A 26,472-nucleotide genomic window follows, 5' to 3' on the forward strand; every position below is an offset into this window, starting at 1 on the left:
CGCGACACCAGATAGCTGTGCTACTAGAGGAGCCTCATCCAAGGCTGCATCACACAGGTACAGAACCGCCTGACGCATCTGATCCACTATCTCCACAGTAGTCCGTGGGGCGGAATCCGCCTCTAGAGTGCGTTTGAGCACCCGAGCCCAATCAGCCACAGCCTGAGAAACCATAACAGAGGCAAAGATGGGCTTCAGCAAAGAACCCGCCACCGTATAAGCGTGGCGAGCAAGAGATTCCACCCGCCTGTCCGTGGGGTCCCTAAACACCGGAGAATCCTCCGAGGGCATAAAAGTGGCCTTGTTCAACCTGGACACAGTGTGATCCACTTTAGGGGACACAGTCCAGCGCGAATCTGTAGGAGACGCAAAAGGGTAATGGAACCGAAACCATTTTGGTACCACAAAAGGGCGCTTTAAATTACACCATTGTTCGTTCACCGTTTCGTGAAACTCAGCAGGACAGAGAAATACCTGTGCCGCCTTCGGGGTTCTGCGAGTCCCAAAGGAAGACTGTTTACCCGGCGGGTTGGGCTCATCCTCTAAAGGTAGTGTATCCTTAATAGAAGCAATAAGCACAGACACAGCAGCGCGTTCTTTGGCCGTTTCAGGGGAAAAATCATCCCCATCATCCTCCTCCACCTCCCCATCAGAAGGAAAGGACTGAGACCCCTCAGAGGGGACACTGTCCAAGGCAACCATATCAGAATCAGAGGAAGGCGAAGGCCTAATTCTCTTTCTAGAAGCCTGTTCTGACATCAACAAGTCCACCTTGGACGCTAAAGTAACAAGTGCAGCAGCCAGAGAAGGAGAAGAATCAGTACCTTAATCATTAACCAAGGCTGACAAGTACAAGGACGCTGGCCCTTTAAGACGCGATCGCGGCGCCCACCGCAATGTACTGCAATCTAAAGTATCCCACTGAGAGAGGAAAGACACTGAAAGCAGAGGAATATCCCCAAAAACAGCAAAAAGGACCCCCAGCAGTGTTACCACGCTGCTGAACGATCTCTCTTCATGCAGGAAAGGAAGTGATGTCACACCGCTAGAGGATCAACAAGGTTTGGCCTAACGAAAAATGGTTGCCTATGTATAAGAATGGGAGGCTCCGGGAAAATGGCCGCCGACCATGTGCAAAAGAAAACACCTTGCCACACGCAAGATGGCGCCCGAAGGCGCCAAAACACTACACAGAGGAGCTGCAGAAGCGCCCACAGTGAGCCCAAAGCAGCTGCCCACACCTAAAATGGCGGCCCCGCGGTTTTTACACCACAGCAGTCCGCCCCACCATGACTGTACCCCCAATTCACACTAACAATGCAGACAGGGTTAGGGACCCCCACAGACCATATCATGCTCTAGAGGCCCCCGCAGGGACCGGCCAACTTGCCCTCACTCGACTTTCTGTCTAAGAGGATCCAGGACTGGTAAGCGGGGAAAAGGACCGGGACACGGCGAAGGGACTAAGCGAAACGCGTCGCAATTCCATATCTACCACGAGTGAACCCTACATTTTACAAATATAATAATTTATGATGATTCATCATGACTTACTATGTATTTATATAAATCGCCTTGGTTTCAGAGGCATTGGGGTTCCAGTGGTGTAGGAGTTTGTCCTACGATTTATATGCATGTATTGATCATGTTTTACTGAACACATGTCTATTGTTGTATCTTTGTACGTTTGTTAATTAAAATGATATATTTTTTATCAAATGATTGTTACATTTCTTCTCACTGAGATCAGGAAGTGCTAGTCGCCTATAAAGTCCCAAAACATTTGAGGGGGTCAGAGACCCCACTCATTTGTGTGGTTCTCTCTTTTTTCCCCCCTCCCCCCCTTTTTTCGTGCATAATAGGGATGTGGCAATAGCATGCTATAGAGAGTGCGTCTCACTCATTTTTTACCTGGGTATTGACCTCTTATCTATAGGAGCAAGCTAGGCATAAGACTTGTTAAAAACAAAGTCATTTACATAGACACACCTATGGGGGCTGTCCCACTGGTCCAATACCCCCCTGCTATCAGCCACCCCAACTCAGTTTGGTAGCAAGCAGTTAAAGTCCACAAAACCCCAAATAGAGGGGCGGGATTTTACAAAAATTCAGTTTTCTCTTACGTCCTCTGACAGTCGCCGCCAACTCATACAGTCTTCACCAATGGGATGTCCCAAAGCAGTGTAGACATGAGGGGTGGGGAACGTAACCGTCATAAAGGCAACGCAGCACCCACGTTAGAGAAAGGAACCTTACTTGAACAGAAAGGTAAATCCTCTGGGTAACAGAAAAGCTTAACTGGAGCAACAACCCAGGAAAGCAAAAAAAAAAGGGGGAAAAACAACCCCAACAGTCAGGGACCCGTAGAACCAGGGTCCCCTTAAGGTACTGCCGCACAGAGAACTTTGGGGCCAAAGGAGGCATTAGTCGATGCTAGAACATCAAGTTTGTAGAACTTTGAAAAAGTGTGCATAGACGACCAAGTCGCAGCCTTGCACACCTGGGCCACCGAAGCCTGATGTCGGAAGGCCCAGGATGCACTCACCGCTCTGGTAGAGTGCGCCTTGACAGGGAAGGGCGGAACCTGCTCCCTAATCAAATAGGCCTGTACAATCGTCTGTCTGATCCATCTAGAAATGGTTGCCACAGACCTAGCCATACCCTTCCGAGGTCCCTTAGGAAGGACAAAAAGAGAATCCGACTTTCTCAAGGATTCAGTGGACGACAGGTAGACCCTGATGGCCCTGACAACATCCAAAGAATGTAAAGCAACCTCCTTGGGATGCTTAGGATTCGCACAGAGCGAAGGCAAAACAATGTCCTCACTAAGGTGAAAATCAGAAACCACCTTAGGAAGGAAGGACTGGCTAGGTCACAAGACCACCTTGTCCCTATGAACCACCAGGTAAGGGGAACGGCAAGACAAGGCCGCCAACTCCGACACTCTGCGGGCAGAAGTGATCGCCACTAGAAAGGCAACCTTTTTAGACAGCAGAGGCAAAGAAATTTCCCTGATGCTTTCAAAGGGAGAACGTTGTAGAACGGACAGAACCAAGTTCAAGTCCCATGGAGGTAGAGGCGCCCTCCGAGGAGGGACCAAATGACGCACACCTTGAATAAATGTGCGAATCAAAGAGTTAGATGCCAAGGGGCGCTGAAAAAGGACAGCCAGTGCAGACAACTGGCCCTTAATCGTGGTCGACGCAAGGCGCTGGTCCACACCAGTTTGTAGGAAGGCTAATACCCTCGCCACCGAGTAGGAACGAGGAGGGAAGCCCCTGGCTTCACACCAGGCAAAAAAAGCCTTCCAGGTACGGTAATAGATCTTACCAGATGAGGCCTTCCTAGCCTTGAGCAAGGTAGGAATGACCTCTGAGGAGGGACCCCTGTCTCTCAGGACCTGGCTTTCAACAGACACGCTGTTAAAGCCAGCGACTGTAAAGCAGGATGGAAGATCGGTCCCTGAGACAGTAGATCGTCTCGTAACGGTAGCCGCCATGGAGGCTTGACCGCTAGTTGAATGATGTCCGCGTACCAAGACCGGCGCGGCCAGTCCGGTGCCACCAGAATCACCAACTTCAGTTCCGAGACCAACCTGCGAAGGAACCTGGACAACAACTGAATCGGGGGAAAGGCATATATCAGACGATATCGGTGCCAAGGCACCACCAGCGCATCCGAGGCGTCTGCCAAAGGATCGCACGTTCTTGCCACGAACCTTCCCACCTTGTTGTTTAACCAGGACGCGGACAGATCCACATCCGGGAATCCCCATTTCGCACACAGCATGTGAAACACCTCTGGTGGAAAAAAACGGTAGTGCCCTTTAATTACGCTGACGGGTAATTACGGTAGTGCCCTTAAATTACGCTGATGGGTAATTACGGTAGTGCCCTTAAATTATGCTGACGGGTAATTACGGTAGTGTTCTTTATTTAGGCTGATGGGTAATTATGGTAGTGCCCATTAAATTACGCTGACGGGTAATTATGGTAGTGCCCTTTAATTACGCTGACGGGTAATTATGGTAGTGCCCTTTAATTACGCTGACGGGTAATTACGGTAGTGCCCTTAAATTACGCTGACGGGTAATTACGTTAGTGGCCTTAAATTACGCTGACGGGTAATTACGGTAGTGCCCTTTAATTACGCTGATGGGTAATTACGGTAGTGCCCTTAAATTACGCTGTCGGGTAATTACGGTAGTGCTCTTAAATTACGCTGACGGGTAATTACGGTAGTGCCCTTTAATTACGCTGACGGGTAATTACGGTAGTGCCCTTAAATTACGCTGACGGGTAATTACGGTCTTAACCACATCTCGCCCGCCCGCCCGCCCTTTAGCAGAATGACGGCGGGAATGTGGTTGTATAATCCTGACCGGACTTCATATAACGGCGGCAGGATAATACGTTCAGTCTGACTCCCTGCATCTCCGATCTCGGTAAAGAGCCTACTGACGTAGGCTCTTTACCATGTGACAAGCCATGTCCAATCACGGCTGGTCACATAGTAAACAGGAAGAGCCGTTGATCAGCCTTCCTCAGTACGTGCCTGACAGGCACGAGTAAAGGAGCGCCGAGGGGGGGGGGTCGGCACTGGTAATCAGATCATCGATTACCAGTGCAGACCCTCGGGGGGGGGGGGGGGTGCCACTATAACCACCAGGGATGCCCACCCATGACCCCAGGGATGCCCACTATGGCCACCAGGGATGGCAATCAGGGCTCAGGGAGCCCCCCATTGCCCTCCCCATCAGTGCTGCCCGCCAGTGCCCTCCCCATCAGTGCTGCCCACCAGTGCCCATCATTGCCATCTATCAGTGCCCATTATTGTCCACAAGTGCCGCCTATCAGTGCCCATTAGTGCCCATCAGTGCCGCCCGTCAGTGCCTATCAGTGCCGCCTATCAGTGCCCATCAGTGCCACCTATCAGTGCCCATCAATGCCGCCTATCAGTGCCCACCAATGCTGCCTATCAGTGCCCACCAATGCTGCCTATCAGTGCCCACCAATGCTGCATATCAGTGCTACCTATCAGTGCCACATATCAGTGCCTATCAGTGTCACCTATCAGTGCCACCCCATCAGTGCCTGTCAGTGCAGTCTCAGCAGTGCTCATCAGTGCAGGAAAAAAACTTATTTATTTACAAAATTGTATAACAAACAAAAAACTTTTTTTTTTTTTTTTTTTAAACTTTTCAGTCTTTTTTTTATTTGTTTAGCAAAAAAGGAAAAACCTTGCAGTGATCAAATACCACCAAAAGAAAACTCTATTTGTGGGGGGGAAAATTACATCAATTTGGTTTAGGCACAGTGTTGCATGACCGCGCAATTGTCATTCAAAATGCAGCAGCGCTAAAAGGTGAAAATTGGCCTGGGCAGGAAGGGGGTGAAAGTGCCCTGTATTGAAGTGGTTAAATTACGCTGACGGGTAATTACGGTAGTGCCCTTTATTTATGCAAATGGGTAATTAGAGTAGTGCCCTTTAATTACGCTGACGGTAATTACGGTAGTGCCCCTTATTTAGGTTTACGGGTAAGTACGGTAGAGCCCTTTAATTACGCTGATGGGTAATTGCGGTAGTGCCCTTTAATTATGCTGACGGGTAATTACGGTAGTGCCCTTTAATTACGCTAACGGGTAATTACGGTAGTGCCCTTTAATTACGCTGATGGGTAATTACGGTAGTGTCCTTTATTTAGGCTGACAGGTAATTACGGTAGAGTCCTTTATTTAGGCTGACAGGTAATTACGGTAGAGCCCTTTATTTATGCCCTTTATTTACGCTGGTGGGAAAATACGGTATTGCCCTTTAATTACACTGTCGGCTAATTACGGTAGTGCCCTTTAATTACTCTGACGGGTAATTACGGGAGTGCCCTTTAATTAGGCTGACGGGTAATTACGGGAGTGCCCTTTATTTACGCTAACGGGTAATTACGGTAGTACCCTTTATTTACGCTAACAGGTAATTACGGTAGTGCCCTTTTTTACGCTAACGGGTAATTACGGTAGTGCCCTTTAATTAGGCTGACGGATAATTACGGTAGTGCCCTTTATTTATGCTGACGGGTAATTACAGTAGTGCCCTTTATTTTTGCTGACGGGTAATTACGGTAGTGCCCTTTATTTAGGCTGACGGGTAATTACGAAAGTGCCCTTTAATTAGGCTGATGGGTAATTACGGTAGTGCCCTTTAATTAGGCTGATGGGTAATTACGGTATTGCCCTTTAATTAGGCTGATGGGTAATTACGGTATTGCCCTTTAATTAGGCTGACAGGTTATTACGGTAGTGCCCTTTAATTAGGCTGATGGGTAATTACGGTATTACCCTTTAATTACGCTGACGGGTAATTACGGTAAGGCCCTTTAATTAGGCTGATGGGTAATTACGGTAATGCCCTTTATTTACACGGACAGGTAATTACGGTAATGCCCTTTATTTACGCGGACAGGTAATTACGGTTGTGCCCTTTATTTACGCTGACGGGTAAATACAGTAGTGCTCTCTATTTACGCTTACGGGTAAATACAGTAGTGCTCTTTATTTACGCGGACGGATAATTACGGTAACGCCCTTTTTTACGCCTACTTTTCTGGGGACAACCCAAAATTTGGGATTTTCTTTTAGTTTGACTTTTAACCACTTGCCGACCGCCACACTACTATTTACTGCGGCAGTCAGTCGCTCGCCTGAGAGCCTCTAGGGGGCGAGCGCGCGCCGCCGGAGGCGCGCTCCCGCCCCCGCATGCTCCCTGACATGTCCGCGTGTGTGACCTGCGGACCCGATGTCTGCCGGTCACTCACGATCTCCCGGTGCAGAGGGAGAAAGGCAGGCGGCTGGTGTAAAGCCGCCTGTCATTCTCCCTGATCTAACTGCAGAGATCATACGATCCTGCTATGTAGATTATATGTCTCTGTGGTTACATCACTAGCCACGCCCCTAAACAGTTAGAAGCATGCCCCTAGGGACACACTTAACCCCTTGATTACTAATAAAGTTAACCCCTTCCCTGCCAGTGTCATTTTTACAGCAACAGAGCATATATATAGCACTGATTACTGTAGTAATGTCACTGGTACCCCCAAAAGTGTCAAAAATGTCAGTCATGGGTCCGATCTGTCCGCCGCAATGTCGCAGTCCGGCAAAAAAAAAAAAACGCAGATCGCCGCCATTACTCGTTAAAAAAAAAAAAAACAATAAAAATTACAAAAATCTTTCCCTTAGTAAACGCAATAACTTTTGTGCAAACGAATCAAAATATGCTTATTGCGATTTTTTTTTACCAAACATATGTAGCAGAAAACAAATTGGCCTAAAATGTTAAAAACTTTTGATTTTTACTTTTTTTTTTTGCGAATTTTATATAAAAAAAATGTGAAAAATATTGTTATTTTTTCAAAATTGTCGTTTTTTTTTTGTTTTTAGCGCAAAAAGTAAAAATCGCACAGGTGATCAAATGCCACCAAAAGAAAGCTCTGTTTGTGGGAAAAAAAGGACGTCAATTTCATGTGGGTACAGCGTCGCACGACTGCGCAATTGTCCGTTAAAGTCACACAGTGCCAAATCGCAAAATAGGGCCTGGTCAGGAAGGGGGTAAAATCTTCCGGGGCTGAAGTGGTTAATGCTAACAGTAAACAGGACAAATAAAGAGGGTGAATCTCCTTAATGAGTGCACAGACAGCAATAAAAGCTGACAGAGATTCCAATCCCTCCCCCCTCTATCCAAAACTAAAAAAAAGTTTTGCCTTTAATAGCCTACAGTTTTTTCTTACCCGAGTTCAATCCACCTGTAGTTGGCAGTATAACCTAAATGTTGAAGGTTTCCTGTGTCCCTCAATGGACTAGAAAGAAATAATGATTTGTACAGTCTCCCTTTTGTGGCTAACAGTACATTATAGTAATAGTAATGTAGAGTCTCCATCTATTGGCTAATAGTGTACATAGCCAAACTGACCCAAAACCTTAGCTAATTTGATACGTTTTATTTAAAATGTACATATTATATAACTTTTATTCCATTTGACTGTTAGTGATACCTTTAATAAGAGATGAACTGCATTACAGGAATGGATCATGACAAGCTTCAGAACATTTCCATTCTCAGGGCACTTGTTAGCGTGAGTTTCTTCACAGCACACACACATTCTTCCTTCCGCCAGTCCTACCTGTAAAGAAAAATCTGTAAGTCAAAGTCCTTAAAAGATGTGAGCATAGTCTACTCATTGTTACAGAAGGCTGGAGAAGCATATGGTATAAGATCCTTGCCTTTCTTATCTTTAGCCAGTATATGAAAACCACATATCCGCTGCAATCTTCCTATTAAAAGGATTTCCCAGGGTAAAGTAAATTTGACCTCCTCCTTTTAATCTCTCCATGTAGCAATACTCTTTTTAAATAAATACACGACTTTGTATTTAATATTTTATAAAATTACAGTCTCATTGTTAGCGCAGAGAACCTAATTCTCTACTAAAAAGAATTCCTAATAAAAAGAAAATTTAAATTTTTAACAAAAAGGAAAATAAATTATTCCTACAGCCCCATTTTGAAATTCTAGACTAGAACTGCATATTAGAAACTACATATACATACACATATAAGATAATGCATAGATTGTATTTCATGCCCACTAATGCTATTGTTATTGATCCTCATAATTCTACATGTTGAGATATTGTTTTCTTGTTCTAAAACACTGGCATAATATGCATGAATGTTAGTTAACTACCTCAATACTGGGCACTTAAACCCCCTTCCTTCCCAGACCAATTTTCAGCTTTTAGCGCTGTTGCATTTTGAATGACAATTGCGCGGTCATGCAACGCTGTACCTAAACCAAATTTGTGTCATTTTTTCCCCACAAATAGAGCTTTCTTTTGGTGGTATTTGATCACCGCCAGTTTTTTTCTTTTTTGGTGCACAAATAAAAAAAGACCGAAAAGTTTGAAAAAAAAAAAAAATTTTTTTTTTTTAGGTTATAAAATTTTGTAAATAGATACGTTTTTTTCCTGCACTGATGAGCACTGATGACGCCGCACTGACAGGCACTGATGAGGAGACACTGATGGGGTGGCACTGATGGGGTTGCACTGATGGGGTGGCACTGATATGCACTGATCGGTAGCACTGATATGCAGCACTGATGGGCACTGATAGCACTGATATGCAGCATTGGTGGGCACTGATAGGCAGCGCTGATAGGCACTGATAGGCGGCACTGATGGGCACTGATAGGTGGCACTGATCGGCACTGATAGGCAGCACTGGTGGGCAATAATGGGCACTGGTGGGCGGCACTGATAGATGGCAATAACGGGCACTGGTGGGCAGCACTGATAGATGGCATTGGTGGGCAGCACTGATAGGGGGGCACCACTGGCAGGCTCTCCGAGCCCTGTTTGCCATCCTTGGTGGCCATGGTGGGCATCCCTGGTGGTCATGGGTGGGCATCCCTGGTGGCTCTAGTGGCACCCCCTCTCCCCAGGGCTGCACTGGTAATCAATCATCTGATTACCAGCACAGACCCCCCCTGTGATCAGTGAGTAATTAGAAATACTCACTGATCACCCCGGCTGCAGAATCGATCCTCTCCTCTTCTCCTCACTGACAGGATCTGTCAGGAGGAGAAGAGATCGAAGCCGTTACAACGGCTGTATTGACATTACATGACGGCTGTGATTGGACGTCATGTGATCAGGGCCAATCACAGGGCCCTCCTGCCGAGTCTTGTTGCTCTGTGTCCGAGATCGCGCCGCTGCGCGTGCCCGCGGCGGCGCAATCTCTCTCCTTCTGAAGGACGTTCCGGAACGTCCGATCAGAAGGACGAGACTCCCACCCGGCCGTATATGTACAATGGCCCGGGTGGGAGGTGGTTAAAAAACATTTATGGATTTAGCTTCCGGAGTTCAAATAAAGAAATACAGTCTGTCAGATAATATTGGTCAGCACAGTGGTTTAGTGTTTATCACTTCTGAATTGCAGCACAAAAGTCATTGGTCCAAATCCCAACCATGACATTACCTGCATTGAGTTTGCATGTTCTCCCTGCTTGGGTTTACTCCAGTTTCCTTCCACACTCCAAAGATATGCTGGTAGATCAATTGGCTCCTCACAATAGTGGCCCTAACATGTGTATGTATGCAAGGTAAAGACAGTAGATTGTATGCTCCTTGAGGACAAGGACTAATGTGAATGTACAATTTAGGTAAAGCACTGTGTAATACTAATAAATGATACACTGTTATAGCCAATCAGGCAGCCCGCATCATAACAGTTTACCGCATGTAGCTATCTCGAGTGTTTCGCTGAGTGTTCTCATGTTTTTGGTTTTGTTCTTCTTAAAGCCCTAAGATGCCACCCAAAAGCCCTTCTCCGTGTAAGGCTTCTGGCAATGAACCTAAGCACCAGAAGAAGAAGAAAAAGTGATTGTAAAGTCTCATTTTTGTTTTCCTTTACAAAAAAAAAGAAATTACAAAAATGTTATACTTACCTGCTCTGTGCAGTTGGTTTTGCACAGAGCAGCCCGGATCCTCCTCTTCTCGGGTTCCTCTTTCCTGTTCCTGGCCCCTCCCTCCCACCAAGTGCCCCCACAGCAAGCAGCTTGCTATAGGGGCACCCGAGCCGAGTCACAGCTCTGTGTATCCCATTGAGACACAGAGCTGCCATTCGGCCACGCCTCCTCTCTCTCCCGATTGGCTAACTGACTTTGAATGACAGCTGTGGGAGCCAATGGCTCCGTGGCTGTGTCTCAACCAATCAGGAGAGAGAGTCCCGGACGGCCGAGGGACTCGTAGACATCGCTGGAGAGAGAAGGGGTTCAGGTAAGTATTAGGGGGTGCTGGGGAGGCTGCTACACCCAGGTTTTTTATCTTAATGCATAGAATGCATTAAGATGAAAAGCCTTCTGAATTTACAACTTCTTTAAGACACTCAAGGAGAAGGTTGAACTACTGGATTTGCTACGGGAACCAAAAAGCTATGCCGCAGGAGCGCGCCATTATGGCATCAACGAAAGTACTGTATGCTACATAAAGAAGAACGAGGCAGCAATCAGGAGTACCGTATCAGTAAGTTTCTGTGATAGTGCCAAAAAGGTAACAACAATAGGAATAAAAATATTGTCAGGGTGAAATCTGCCTTGGCATTGTGTAACACCGACTGCAGGAAGAACATCGCTAGCTAGACTGGGGTGACCACTGGATCTAGATTATCCAGCCCATCGCCCAGTCCGGCAGTTGATTGTAGATCTCACTGGAAATAAACAGGAGAAAAAGTTTCTATCTAAAAGGAAAAAATTTGTCAGGACCAGAAATCCCAGCAGGGAACTAGGTCCTTACTCCTGACTAGGCAGAAAAAAAACCTATAGTACCTATAGCAAAGAGAGGGAGTATACCCCCTGGGACTGCCCATAGGCGTAGCCAGATTCCTTTTCTGCCATGTGTCCTACTCCTGTAGGGGACAGTATAACCCAATAGTTAAGAAGATCAGGAGCTGTGTCCGTCAATTAACAAAAGAGAAATTACTTATTTGCAAATTTTTATAACAAAAACTAAGAACATTTTTCAAAGTTTTCGGTCTTTTTTCATTTGTTTAGTTAAAAAGCTAAAATAGTTTAAAAAAAAAGAAAACCAGTAGTGCAGTGTTGCATGAATGCGCAGTTGTCTTTTAAAGTGCAACAGAACTGCAGCCTAAAATTGGCTTGGGGAGGAAGGGGTGAAAGTGCCCAGCAGGCAAGTGGTTAACTCAATACAGTTTTATCTTATAGATTTAGCAGGAATTATGTAAATTATGTTATGTTTGAATCTGCTAATAATGATTTCAGTGCATTTTTAGTGGAAAAAATTGTTGTAATAGTTTTGGAGGGCTGTACAGGGTCCTGTGATTTCTAACAGCAGCCCCGAGTGTGTATGTAATATATATATATATATATATATATATATATATATATATATATATATAAAAAATAAAATATAACAAATAAACAAAAAAAAAAAAAAAAATATATATATATATATATATATATATATATATATATATATATATATATATATATAGTGGTTTAAGTACTTTTTTGTTGTTTAGGAACAATACGATGGGAGCTTGAGTTCCTCTTTCAATAGTTGAGGAAATAATACATGAATGCACTTAATCTATTCTTCCTGTAAGTAAAGTGCTCATTACGATGCAAGTCAGCTAATGGATAACAGGAGACGATGGTCCGCTTGGCCCAACTGGAAAAACGATCACAATATAACATGTCTTCACAGGATGCTGGTGAACCCAACATTTACATCATGAGTGCTTGAGTACGGAAACCATGTACAGTTCACATTGTTAATTTTTATTGATGCTTTTAAAGCAAAGCGCCACAACAATGACAGCATACGGTATGTTTTTAATATACACATATTTATTTTTTGTTAAAACAATCTGGGTTGATGTGTTTGCCTTACAGTTCATAGTCTTGTGATGGTGATCTAAGTATGCATTATTTATAGAGTAACTAAATTATTTAGGTATATATATATATATATATATATATATATATATATATATATATATTTATTTATATTATATATACACAGTATCTCACAAAACTGAGTACACCCCTCAAATTTTACTAAATATTTTATTATATCTTTTCATGTGACAAGATTGAAGAAATTACACTTTGCTACAATGTAAAGTATTGAGTGTACAGCTTGTATAACAGTGTAAATTTAAATTTGCTGTCCCCTCAAATGAACTCAACATACAGCCATTAATGTCTAAGCCGCTGGCAACAAAATTGAGTACACCCCAAAGTGAAAATGTCCAAATTGGGCCCAATTAGCCATTTTACCTCCCCGTGGTCATGTGACTCGTTAGTGTTACAAGGTCTCAGCTGTGAATGGGGAGCAGGTGTGTTAAATCTGGTGTTATCGCTTTCACTCTCTCATACTGGTCACTGGAAGTTCAACATGGCACCTCATGGCAAAGAACTCTCTGAGGATCTGAAAAAAAGAATTGTTGCTCTACATAAAGATGGCCTAGGCTATAAAAAGATTGCCAAGACCGAGAAACTGAGCTGTAGCACGGTGGCCAAGACCATACAGAAGTTTAAGAGGACAGGTTCCACTCAGAACAGGCCTCACCATGGACAACCAAAGAAGTTGAGTGCACGTGCTCAGCGTCATATGCAGATTTTGCCTTTGGGAAATGGACATATGAGTGCTGTCAGTATTGCTGCAGAGGTTGAAGGGGTGAGGGGTCAGCCTGTCGGTGCTCAGACCATACGCCGCAAACTGTATCAAATTGGTCTGCATGGCTGTCGTCCTAGAAAGAAGCCTCTTCTAAAGATGATGCACAAGAAAGCCCACAGTTTGCTGAAGACAAGCAGACTAAGGACATGGATTACTGGAACCATGTCCTGTGGTCTGCTGAGACCAAGATAAACGTATTTGGTTCAGATGGTGTCAAGCGTGTGTGGGGGAAACCAGGTGAGGAGTACAAAGACAAGTTTGTCTTGCCTACAGTCAAGCATGGTGGCGGGAGTGTCATGGTCTGGGGCTGCATGAGTGCTGCCGGCACTGGGGAGCTACAGTTCACTGAGGGAACCATTAATGCCAACATGTACTGTGACATACTGAAGCAGAGCATGATCCCCTACCTTCGGAGACTGGGCTGCAGGGCAGTATTCCAACATGATAATGACCCCAAACACACCTCCAAGACGACCACTGCCTTGCTAAAGAAGCTGAGGGTAAAGGTGATGGACTGGCCAAGCATGTCTCCAGACCTAAACCCTATTGAGCATCTGTGGGGCATTCTCAAACGGAAGGTGGATGAGCGCAAAGGTCTCTAACATTCACCAGCTCCGTGATGTCATTATGGAGGAGTGGAAGACTCCAGTGGCAATCTGTCAAGCTCTAGTGAACTCCATGACCATGAGGGTTAGGGCAGTACTGGAAAATAATGGTGGCCACACAAAATTTTGACACTTTGGGCCCAATTTGGACATTTCCACTTAGGGGTGTACTCACTTTTGTTGCCAGCAGTTTAGACATTAATGGCTGTGTGTTGAGTTCATTTGAGGGGACAGCAAATTTACACTGTTATACAACATTTTATGTTTAGCTTTTTAGGAAGAACTTTATTAAAAAAACAGTCACATAATAAGAAAATTCAATTTAGATACAGTAGAATAGAAATATAACCCTATAGAAACACTGCTTACTGTTAGAAATAGACAGTCTTCTTTTTTGTGTTCATTCAATATTTTACCGCATCAATGCTTGTTGCCTGGTCAGGTCTAAAGACTCATTTTTTGATAAGCCAGCAAGCTGGAAAAAAAAAAAAGACAAACGGATACCTCCATCCACAGAAGCGAGGTAAATAGAGGAATCCTCCTTTTTCGGATATTGTATTTTGACAGCACTGTCTCCACTGTCAGAACACATTGATCAGTGGCAGTAGCCAATTGGATTGGTTGCAGCTGGCTGATCAGAAAAAAATTTCAACAAGTCCATATGACAAAAGTTACTCCGACAATCGACTTCTGTCGAAAAGGCACGGCCAGACATGGATAGAAATTCGGCCAGACCCTGCTGAACCGACCAAATTTCAATCCATCCATGGCCAGCTTAAGAATCATTGACATATTCCTGCAGTGTCCCTTTTTGTCCTCTGGGAGGTGGAAAGGAAGCAAAACACCCGCTTTAACCTTCTTAGCGGTATCCCTGAGCGTGACTCTGGGTTCAATTTTACTGTCAGGAGCGGTAGGGGTAGCATTGCAGAGTGCCAGCGGAGCCCCCTTACCTGCCAGTGGAGTCCCTTTACCTTCTCCCGGCGATCCAGCGATGTCCTTCCCTCTGATCCCCGGCTGGCCGGCATCTGACTTCCTGGTTCCGTTCCCTGCAAGCAGCTGCGGCGCACGGGAGCGGAACTGGGCGGGAAATTTGAAAGTGAAAACAAATAAAAGAGGTGATACGGTGTAATCTGAGAGGATTACGCTGTATTACCTCAGATTACCTCATATCTGACATTTGATACATTGCCCCTTGCCTGACATTATACTGTCATTTGTGCCCATAAAAATATAACATGGCATCAAAAAAGCGCCACTTTACTAAACCGCTTTTGGACCAGTTGAGTAACAGCGAAATGGCGGTGCTTGCAGAACTGAGCGATAGTAAGTCGTGGGGTGATTTGTCGTCTCACACTGACACTGATCTGGCAAGTGACAACGGCGATGATCCTGCACCTGACCTCGATGTGCGCAATTGGTGCGCTATTGACTGCGATACGGACCACGTAGCGCCCCCAACATTCCCGTTCACTGGATCACCTGGGATGAAGGTAGATGTTGAGCGTGACAACCCTCTGGCATACCTGCAATTATTCCTCACTGAGGAGGTAATTGAAAAAATTGTCACGGAGACAAATCGCTACCAAGAGCAGCAATCCCCTAAGCTGCATGCCAGGATTTCCAGAAGCAGAAAGTGGGAACCGGTGACGAAAGAGGACATCTGGCAGTTTCTGGGACTCATCATTCTTCAGGGGTTGGTGGGGAAACCGTTCCAGAAATGATACTGGACCACCAACAAGGTACTGGCCACTCCGTTTTTTGGCACCGTGATGTCAGAATACCGCTTTTCCCTGATTATGAAGTATTTCCACTTCACAAACAATGACGAGTTTGATGAGGCCACGCATCCTGCGCCCAAACTAAAAAAAATCTGGGAGGTATGGCAAATTATTGTTACCAATTTCCAGCGGACCTACGTGCCAGAAAGGGACGTCAGCGTGAATGAAAGTTTTATGGCCTACAAGGGAAGCCTAAGCTGGATACAGTACATTGCATCCAAAAGAGCGCGGTTTTGCATCAAATCCTACATGCTCTGTGAGTCATCCACTGGGTACATCTGGAATTCGGTCATTTACACCGGTAAAGGCACGAAGTTCAACCCCAGGTACAGCGGCTATGGGATGGCCACATCATCTGTCCTTACACTGCTGCAGCCATTGCTGAACCATGGATATAATGTGACCACGGACAATTTCTACACGTCTCCGGAACTGTATGAGGTTTTACTACAAAACAAGACTGACGCATATGATACCGTTAGGCCAAACCGACGTGACATGCCATCTATGTTTGCCAAAAAAAAACGAAAAACCGGAGAAATGGTTGCCTGGCAGAAGGGTAAGATGATGGCAATGCGATGGCGAGACAAGAAGGACGTGTGTCTCATGAGTACTGTGCACAATACCTCCACTGCCATGGTCCACACAAAAGGTGGGAAGATGTGCTGAAGCCGCAAGTCATGATAGACTATAATAAAACCATGGGAGGTGTCGAGAGAGCTGATCAGGCAATGACATTTTATCCGGCTATGAGCAAACAACAAAAAAAATATTATAAGAAGATATTCAGACATCTTCTGGACCAATGCCTTTGGAATGTATATATCCTGCACAGAGCAAAGAGTGACAAGCCTCTTGTTCATTCCGAGTTCATCTGGAAGTTGGCTGAGCGGATTTTTGTCAACCACCAGACGCCATCAGTAGTTGTGAACCGACCTGGACGTTGTGGTGTTGACGTTGTCAACCCAGAACGCCTGACTGGTCGTCACTTTGTGGATTATATCCCGCCAACCGCAAAAAAGGCAGCACCTACCAGGATGTGCATAGTTTGCTGCTCAAAGAGAGATGGCATCGGAAAGAAAGTCCGAAAGGAAACCAGGTTCCATTGTCCGGATTGTGACGTCGGACTTTGTGCAGTCCCATGTTTCAAAATTTATCACATTCAGAATGCTTATTGAATTTTATTTGTTTGACAAATTTCATTATTTATTACATTGTTGAATAAAATTATATTATTTATTAGATTATAATTCATGATTTTGTGTTTCAAACTTTATCACATCTGGGATGTCTACTAGAGTCTTGTTTGGTCAGGTTTAAGTCAGTAATTACTAAGAATTGTAGGCAAAAAAATGTACCGCTTTCGGTACAAAATTCCAGACATAATCATACCACCAGGGAGGTTAATAAAAAAAAATGCTCTTGCATGCAAGGTTTCTTAAGGCAAAAGAAACATAGAAAGCAATATAATGGGAGCATGTTGCTTTTTTTTTTGACACGACAGATCATTAATTTAGCGTTAAGTGTTCACAAGCATTTAAGTTAGGTTTCCTGCTTTGGGCAACTACAGCACTCACTTTTTAGTAAAAGCTGCTTTAGGCTAAATTCACAACTTTAAGCTCACGATTGCAAGTGCTAAAAGCGGTGTTCAATGCACATTATCACACTGCACGGTGAAACTGTAAATGTACGTTGCAGTAAGTTGCCATTAATTCTTAAAGTCATCTTGCCAGTTGCCTAAACAAATCCAGATAATAATTTTCTGCAATCAAAAGAGCTATTATACTCATCTCTTTACTAGTCCATGTCTCCTACATTCTGTTTTAATATGCAACCTCAGTCAGGCTCTTTAGCATTCAACACTTCCAGGGTTGTCCCCTGCTGTAAACTGTAGTTCCATCCTTAGACCCCTACATTACTACAGGACACTGCAATGAAGTAGAGCCAGAGAAAGAAAACTAAAGCTTTGGGGGCATGGCACAGACATCTGACATCCCCAGAAGTGTCAAATGCCGAAATTTCTAAGGGGAAATTCACAAGAGGGGAAGGACCTCTGTGTCCCGTGATGTACTCCAAGAAATGGATTTTACAGGTAAGCTGTAGGAAAAAATCCATATTTCTTTATCGTACATCACAAGACACAGAGCCATATTCGTTACCATATGGGACATCCCATAGCAATGCACTTAAGGGGAGGGGGACACCATAAATACTGCCATCAGACCACAAAAGATCTACATAGCTGCCTGCAGAACACTGCACCAAAATGATGACTCCTCCTGGGTCCTAACATCCACTTGATAGAATCTAGTGAACGTATGCACCGGTGACCAAGTCGCGGCCTTGCAAATCTAAGTCATAGAAGCTTGATGACGAACTGCCCATGAGGCACCTACTCTTCTGGTAGAGTGTGCCTTTACTGGAAAAGGTGGAACTTTCCCTTTCAAACCATATGCCTGGATAATAACTTGGTGAATCCATTGAGAAATCGTAAACTTAGATGCTGCCTGCCCTTTTCCCGGGCCCTTCTGACAGCACGAACAAAAGGTCGGACTTTCGAATCTGAGCTGACCTTTTCAAGTAATTCTTAAATGCACGTACTACATCAAGAGAATGTAATAACTTTTCCTCCGCTGTTTGAGGATTTGGAAAAAAGAAAGGCAGTATATTGTCCCGATTCAAATGAAAGGCGAACACCACCTCGGGCAAAAAAACCTGGGTGTGGACGTAGAATCACCCTATCTTGATGTAAAATCAAGAATGGCTCTTTACAAGAAAGAGCTGCTAGTTCTGATACTCTTTTGGCTGAAGTTATCGCAATCAAAAAGACCAATTTTCTGGTCGAAGAACCAGGGGAATATGCCCCATGGGCTCAAAGGGTTGTTTCTGTAAAACTGCCAGTACCAAATTTAGATCCCAGGACACAATGGTGGCTTCACTGGTGAAAGCATACGTAACACCTCTTGAACAAAGGTTTGACCCAAGGTATGTGAAGTGATCGGTCTCTGGAAAAAAACCGAAAAGGCTGAAATTTGACCCTTAACCACTTCCGGACCGCTTACGTTATATTTACTGCAGCAGGCTGGCTCGTACAGGCAAAACGACGTAGATCTACATCGCTCGCCTAGGGGCAGCTAGGGGGCAAGCGCGCTCCTCCGGTGGCACGCTCCCGCCCCCCCATCGTCAGCGTGGAAGCCGATGCGGGTGTCATGCGGCTCCGATTGCCGCCTGACAACCGCGATCGTTCCCCGCTGAAAGAGAAGGACAGTCGGCTGTTGTAAACACAGCCGACCGTCCTTCTCCCTGGGATGATCACAGAGCTCATGTGATCCTACTATATAGGATCGCATGTCTCTGTGATCATTTTTATGTATGACGGAATGTTTGTGTCCACTACAAATGATTTTCATGTATTTTTTGTGAAATTATCGTTTTACCATTTTGGTAGGGTGGTGGTGGCGGTCCCTGGGGGAGGGGGGGGGGTCAGGTAGGCTGTACAGGGTCCTGTGATTTCTAATAGCTGCCCTGACTCCGACTGCGAGTGGATCCCTGGTCCTGGAGACAAATCTCTTCAACTTGTTGTTGAACCTGGATGCCAAAAGATCTACATCTGGGACCCACCAGCGTTGGTAGATCAATGCAAAGGTCTCAGGGTGCATCTGTTGATGACTCAGAAAGTCTGCCGCCTGTTTTCTATTCCTGGAATGAAAACCGCTGATAGGCATGGAACAAATTTCTCCACCCAGGATAGGATGAGATCCACCTCCTTCTGGGCTGACTGACTTTCGGTGCCTCCCTGACATTTGATATAAGCCACAGCTGTGGCATTGTCAGATTGTACCCCGACAGGGTAACCTCGAAGCCTGGGCGTCCAGTACTTTAAAGCCCGACAAACTGCTCGGATTTCCAAGACATTTATGGGAAAACACTTTTCTACCCAAGACCACTTTCCCTGGACAGTGGCTTCCTCCATAACTGCTCCCCAACCGCAGAGACTGGCGTCTGTAGTCACTACTTTCCAAACTCCTGGAAGAAATTTCCAAATTTCTGGTTATCAACTACCAACTTAGACTCTGACGTACTCTTGGTACCAGAGACATGCACCAGTGTAGGGACTGGACCTTTCTGGTCCATGCTGACAGAATGTTGTTCTATAAGGGTCTGGCATGGAATTGAGCATAGGGAACTGCTCTGAATGAGGACACCATCTTCCCTAATAACCTAATAAATTCATGCAAAGTAGTACAAAAGGATACTTTTGCCTTCTTACGGATCGAACCAGATCCTTCAGGTCTGTGACCTTTCTTGATGGCAAGAATACCTTTGCCTGTATTGCGTCCACAAGGAAACCCAGAGTTCAGAATCTAACCCAGACGTTCTAAGAACTGAACTGTCTGGAAAACATTCCGGCTTAGAGCCCAAACTGATCGATCTATTAGTAATAGATCATCTAGATATTCTATCACGAATATCCCACGCGACCTTAGAGCAGCCAATACTGGCACTAGGATCTTTGCAAACACTCTTGGAGCCATAGCCAACATGAAGGACAGGGCCACAAACTGAAAAACGGAATTTTTGTAAAATCTTACCTGTAAAATTCCTTTCTCTGAGTCCTCCGACAGTCGCCGCCCCTTCATATTCATCACCAATGGGGTTATGTCCTCTTATCCGTAGGAGTAGCTAGGCAATAGAATATGTTAGTACAAAAGACTTTTAACATATCCCCACCCCCAGGGGGTGGTCCCCTCAGTACATAACCCTCCACTTCCTGTAACCAAACCAGTTTCAGTGAAATAGCAGTAGAGAGTACATGAAAAACCCCAAAAGAGGGGCGGGGGCGGCGACTGTCGGAGGACTCAGAGAAAGGAATTTTACAGGTAAGATTTTACAAAAATTCCGTTTTCTCTTACGTCCTCCGACAGTCGCCGCCCCTTCATATTCATCACCAATGGGATGTCCCAAAGCAGTGTAAACATGAGGGGTGGGAAGAACGCAGCCGCGCCCAAGGCAACGCCGTCTCCCCATCAGAGAAAGGAACCTTACCAAAGGAAGGAACCCAGTTGGGCATAAGAACAAAACACTCGCTCAACAGGAGCAAGAAAACCCAGGGAAAAAACAAATGTCCCAAACAGTCAAAGAACCCGTAACAAGGGCTCTAGGGAACTGCCGCACCGAGAACCTTGCGGCCAAAGGAAGCATCAGCCGATGCCTTAACATCTACTCTGTAGAATTTTGTGAAAGTGTGAACGGTCGACCAAGTCGCCGCCTTACACACCTGGGCCACAGAGGCCCCATGACGACAGGCCCAAGACGTACTCAGAGATCTGGTAGAGTGCGCCTTCACAGGTACAGGGGGAACTTTCCCCTTCAAAGCATAGGCCTGATCAATGGTCTGTCTGATCCATTTGGCGATGGTAGAAGCCGACGCCGCCATGCCCTTCCGAGGACCTGCCGGAAGAACAAACAAGGCATCCGACTTGCGAAAAGACTCAGTCGATTTCAAGTAGACTCTAATCGCCCGGACAACATCCAAGGAGTGAAGCAGCACCTCCGTCGGATGCTTAGGCTTCGCGCAGAGCGAAGGTAGGACAATGTCCTCATTGAGATGAAAGTCCAAAACCCTTTTTGGAAGAAAAGAAGGGTTAGGTCGCAAGACCACCTTGTCCAAATGCACAACCAGATACGGAGACTTGCAGGACAAGGCTGCCAGCTCCGACACTCGACGAGCCGAGGTGATAGCCACCAAAAAGGCGACCTTCTTGGATAACAAAGACAGCGAGATTTCCCTGATCCTTTCAAAAGGAGCACGCTGCAATACAGACAGGACTAGATTCAAGTCCCAAGGGGGCAGAGGGTCCCTCCTAGGGGGGATCAGATGACGTACCCCCTGCACAAAAGTGCTAACCAAAGCGTTAGATGCCACAGGACGTTGAAACAGAACGGCCAAAGCGGACACCTGACCCTTGATCGTAGCCAGCGCCAAACGCTGTTCAACACCCGTCTGAAGGAAGGGCAACACCCTAGACACTGATTAAGTGGTAGGAGAGAAACCCCTGGATTCGCACCAGGCAAAACATGCCTTCCAAGTACGGTAGTAAACCTTCCCCGAGGAAGACCTCCTCGCAGTGATCAAGGTGTGAATGACCTCAGGGGAAAGACCCCTGGTCTGCAGGACCTCGGTTTCAACAGCCAGGCCGTCAAAGCCAGCGACTGTAAAGCAGGATGGAAGATCGGTCCTTGCGACAGAAGATCTTCTCGAAGAGGCAGACGCCACGGGACGTCGATTGCCAGATTTACGAGGTCTGCGTACAAGGACCGGCGAGGCCAGTCCGGTGCCACAAGAATCACCGCAGTTGGTTCCGAGTGCAACCTGCGAAGGAACCTGGACAGTAATTGAATCGGTGGAAACGCATACATCAGTCGGTACTGATGCCACGGGGCAACCAACGCTTCCGACGCGTCTGCCCGAGGATCGCGCGTCCTTGCCACGAACCGTGGAACTTTGTTGTGCAGACGAGATGCGAACAGGTCTACCTCCGGAAGACCCCACTTCGCGCACAACATCTGGAAGACATCCGGGTGAAGGGACCATTCCCCCTGGTCCAGGGTCTGGCGGCTCAGATAATCCGCCTGCCAATTTTCCACTCCCGGAATGTGAACTGCTGATATTGTCGGGACATGCGTCTCGGCCCAAGACAGAATCGCGGCCACTTCTCGAGCCGCCTGGGCACTCCTGGTGCCCCCTTGGTGATTGATGTAAGCCACCGCCGTGGCATTGTCCGCCTGCACCCTGACCGGACAGCCGTGAAGACTGTCCGTCCCACGACGAAGACAGAGGAGTACCGCTCGCAGTTCCAGAACGTTGATCGGAAGGGAGGATTCCTCCTGCGACCAAACACCCTGGGCGGACAGAACGCCCAGAACACCACCCCAGCCTGACAGGCTGGCGTCCGTGGTGATCACCGTCCACGAAAGGGGACGAAAAGACTTGCCCCCCGACACTGAGGGGGACCGAAGCCACCACAGAAGATCCCTTCTGGTCTGAGAACGCAAGGATATCCGAAGATCCAGAGAGTGCGGTCGCCCGTCCCACTTGGACAATATCTCCGCTTGGAGACCCCGAGTGTGAAACTAAGCGAAGGGAATCGCCTCGAAAACCGAGACCATCAATCCCAGACACCGCATGCACGTCCGAATGGACGAGAACTGATTGTCCCTGAGGGACCTGACTCCCTCCCGAAGAGCCCTGAGTTTGTCGTCCGGTAGGAAGACCTTCGCCTGGACAGAGTCCAGAATCATTCCCAGATACGGGAGGCGGACCGACGGGCACAATGTTGATTTTGGGAAATTGATCGTCCAACCAAACTCTTGCAGAGTCTGCAACGTGACGGACAGATCCTTCACCAGACCTTGGTTGGTCGCAGACCGAACCAAAATATCGTCCAGACATCCCAGGACCGATATGCCCTGGGCTCTCAACAAGGCCAGAACCGGTGCCAGCACTTTGGTGAACACCCTCGGAGCCGAGGCGAGACCGAAAGGCAAAGCCACAAATTGGTAATGATCCTCCGCTATGGCGAATCGAAGGTACCTCTGGTGACCCTCGAAAATGGGGATGTGAAGATACGCATCCTTCAAGTCGATGGAAGCCATGAATTCCCCCGGAACCAGGGCAGCCACCACCGACCGCAGGGATTCCATGCGGAACTTGCGCACCCGCACAAAGCGGTTCAGCGCCTTCAAGTCCAGAATCGGACGTACCTTGCCCTCTTTCCTGGGCACGGTGAACAGATTGGAAAAGAACCCCCGAAATCAGTCCCGATGAGGCACCGGGACCACCACACCCTGAGCCCTCAGGTCCTGCACCGCTAGGCGCAGGTCCCGCAAACGCTCCGGGGATAACAGAAGATTTGAGGGAAAAAATCTGCTCATCGGCCGAGAGAGAAACTCAATCTTGTAGCCAGATCGAACGAGTTCCTGAACCCACCTGTCCCGAACCCGGGACAGCCATGGCCGAGAGAAACCGAGCAAGCGTCCCCCCACCCCAGACTCGGGTGAGGGCGCCCCTTCAGGCCGCACTGTTGTGGGCCGCAGAACCGGATTGGCCGGACTTTTGCTTACCTGCCCACGGCTCCTTCTTACCAGGAGCCGCCTTGGGCTTGTGGGATTGAGGCAAGAGCGTGCTCTTACCACCCGTGACTCCCTTAATTAGTGCATCTAAGGATTCGCCAAAAAAGGCGAGAACCATCATAAGGCAGATTGGCCAAGGTCTTAAGGGAAGATTGATCCACAGACCAACACTTCAACCAAACCAGGCGGCGATTTAACACCGCCACACTGTGTACACGTGCAGCCAACGGAACCATATCCAGGTCCGCAGCACACAAGTACATGACACCCTGGTGGATTTTATCCACCATATCCAAAGTCGCCTGGGGGGCAGAATCAGCCACCAGGACCCGCCTAAGCACCTGCGTCCAGCTCGCGACCGCCTGGGTCGCCATAAGAGAAGCGAATAAAGCTTTTAACATAGAACCCATAATAGAATAGGTGTGACGGGCAAGAGATTCCATTCTCTTGTCCGTGGCATCCCGGAACACCGGGGTGTCTTCAGCCGGAATCGCAGTGGATTTGTTTAAAACAGCTATCGCATGATCCACCGGCGGTGGAATACACCAGCGCTCATCAGTAGCAGGCGCAAAGGGATAGCGTAGCTTAAAACTACTAGGTACAGCAAATGGCTTGCGTATATTACGCCACTGTTCTTTTACAGCGTTTTGAAAATCAGCAGTGCAGGGGTACACCTGCGACGTTTTGCGCCTTTTCTGCGTCCCATAAGCCGCCAAGGCAGCTGGAGGACATGATTCCTCCTCTAACCGCAGTGTTTGCTTGATAGAAGCAACCAATTCATCCATGAGTGCAAGCTCTTCAGACGAGCCAGGGGGAGAATTATCAACCCCCTCCACCTCAGCCTCCATATCTGACCCGACAAGGTCCAGGGAGGAACGGGACCCCGAAAAGGAGACCCCAGCCACAGCAGCCCCAGTACCATCACCCTCTGAATCAGAGGAAATTGAAACAACGGGCCTTTGTGGATTGAGCAGCCACCAGCATTTGCACCTGAGTCGCAAGGCTAGCCACAATCGCAGCCAAATCCCCCCCATGGGGGGAGAGTACAGACCCCTGGCTCCCCACTAAAGTTGTAGGAAATTTGTTTTCCTGAGAATCCATGCCCCTGTAGCAGTAAAATAAATGGGTGACCGCCCCTTTAAGAGAGCGCTGCGATCGTAGCCCACTGCACACAAACACCCCACACAAGGGACCCCCACAGGGACAATTAAACCAAGGCAGGATACAGGGAATAGAGGGAAATGAACCTGGAGATCGCTGCTGCTGCTGCCTGCGGTGCCTGAATGCTGGTATACAGGGCGCTCCATTAAAGCCTATGGAGGCTACAAGAAAATGGCCGCCATGCATGTAAAACATGCGGCCGGAGCGATCGCAGCCAAAATGGCGCCGTTTGGCGCCGAAACTGCCGCTCCCACACCCCATGAGGGTGAAGTAAAAAAAACATCCTAATTGCCCAGCAAAAGGAAACATGTTAAACCGCCGCAGCGGCGCTGTAATGTGCCCCAAGCATGAGAAAACTCAAGCCCCACAGCACACAGCCGTTCACATACAAACTGACACAGAGTGCAGCACAACCCCCCCTCCTGCAGCCCACAGCATGCAACATGAGGGATAGGGAGACAGTAATATTGTGAACACAGGGTAAGGTAACACAGTCCCAGACTGACACCCCCCAGACAGACAGGTCCCCACATACATACACTTACCTCTAACATGGCGTGGGGAACCCGCACAGGCGAACAAACCGCTGAACATAAGGCAGGGAGAGTCGCATCTAGGACGCATCAGGAGGTGGGTTGAGAAACCGCACAGCGTCCGGTGAGGTAGCCACCTCACCTGGCATCCCTGCACGACACAGGGATGGGTCGTTCAGAAAACTCAGGAGCGATACCTGACTGAACGCTCGATGGCGGGCTGAGAAACCACTGACCCACAACCTGCGACCAGGGAGGTCAGCCCGAGACGCAGCCCGCATGATCCTCTTCTTCCGAAGAACTAACTAACGCTGATAAAATAACAGCTAACAAGAAAGAGAGAGAAAAAACTCAAATAAAATCCAAAGAAAGGAAAGAGAGCTGGGACAAGGTGCCCCAGCACAGAAACATCCAGCCACTCCTAACAGCTAGACAAATGAAACTGGTTTGGTTACAGGAAGTGGAGGGTTATGTACTGAGGGGACCACCCCCTGGGGGTGGGGATATGTTAAAAGTCTTTTGTACTAACATATTCTATTGCCTAGCTACTCCTACGGATAAGAGGACATAACCCCATTGGTGATGAATATGAAGGGGCGGCGACTGTCGGAGGACGTAAGAGAAATGACAGTTTTCCACTGCAAAACGTAAAAACCTTTGATGGGCCTGAAAATAGTCAAGTAAAAGTATGCATCATTGATGTCTATGGATGCTAGTAATTCTCCTCCCTGCAGGGAGGCCATGACTGAGCAAATTGACTCCATAAGTAAAGTACGAATGTTCAGAAACTGGTTCAGAGCTTTGAGATCCAGAATAGGTCTCACGTCTCTGTTTGGCTTGGGGACTTTGAAAAGGTTTGAGTAAAAACCCCTGAATCTTTCATCCTCCAGAACCTCTGTAATCACTCTGAGACCTTAAGTGGTCCAGAGCCAGAAAGAGAAATCTTCTTTTGAGAGGATCTGCAGGTATGTTTTATTTTACAAACCAAGGATGCGGGAACACCCAAAATTCCA

At 47.0% G+C, this 26,472-nt stretch overlaps 1 protein-coding gene across 1 annotated transcript in view; it reads right to left on the bottom strand.

The window, feature by feature from the left end:
• The window catches only part of ENTREP1 (endosomal transmembrane epsin interactor 1), a 147,108-nt gene that overhangs the window by 83,023 nt on the left and 37,613 nt on the right, over window positions 1-26,472 (bottom strand). Inside the window, exon 4 of the mRNA XM_082243997.1 lies at window positions 8,045-8,173. Within this exon, the coding sequence (XP_082100123.1) occupies window positions 8,045-8,173 (129 nt within the window). The remainder of the gene's footprint in view (window positions 1-8,044; window positions 8,174-26,472) is intronic.

The sequence above is a fragment of the Pelophylax lessonae genome, assembly GCF_965119305.1.
Source record: "Pelophylax lessonae genome assembly, chromosome: 1".
NCBI classification, from domain to species: Eukaryota; Metazoa; Chordata; class Amphibia; order Anura; family Ranidae; genus Pelophylax; species Pelophylax lessonae.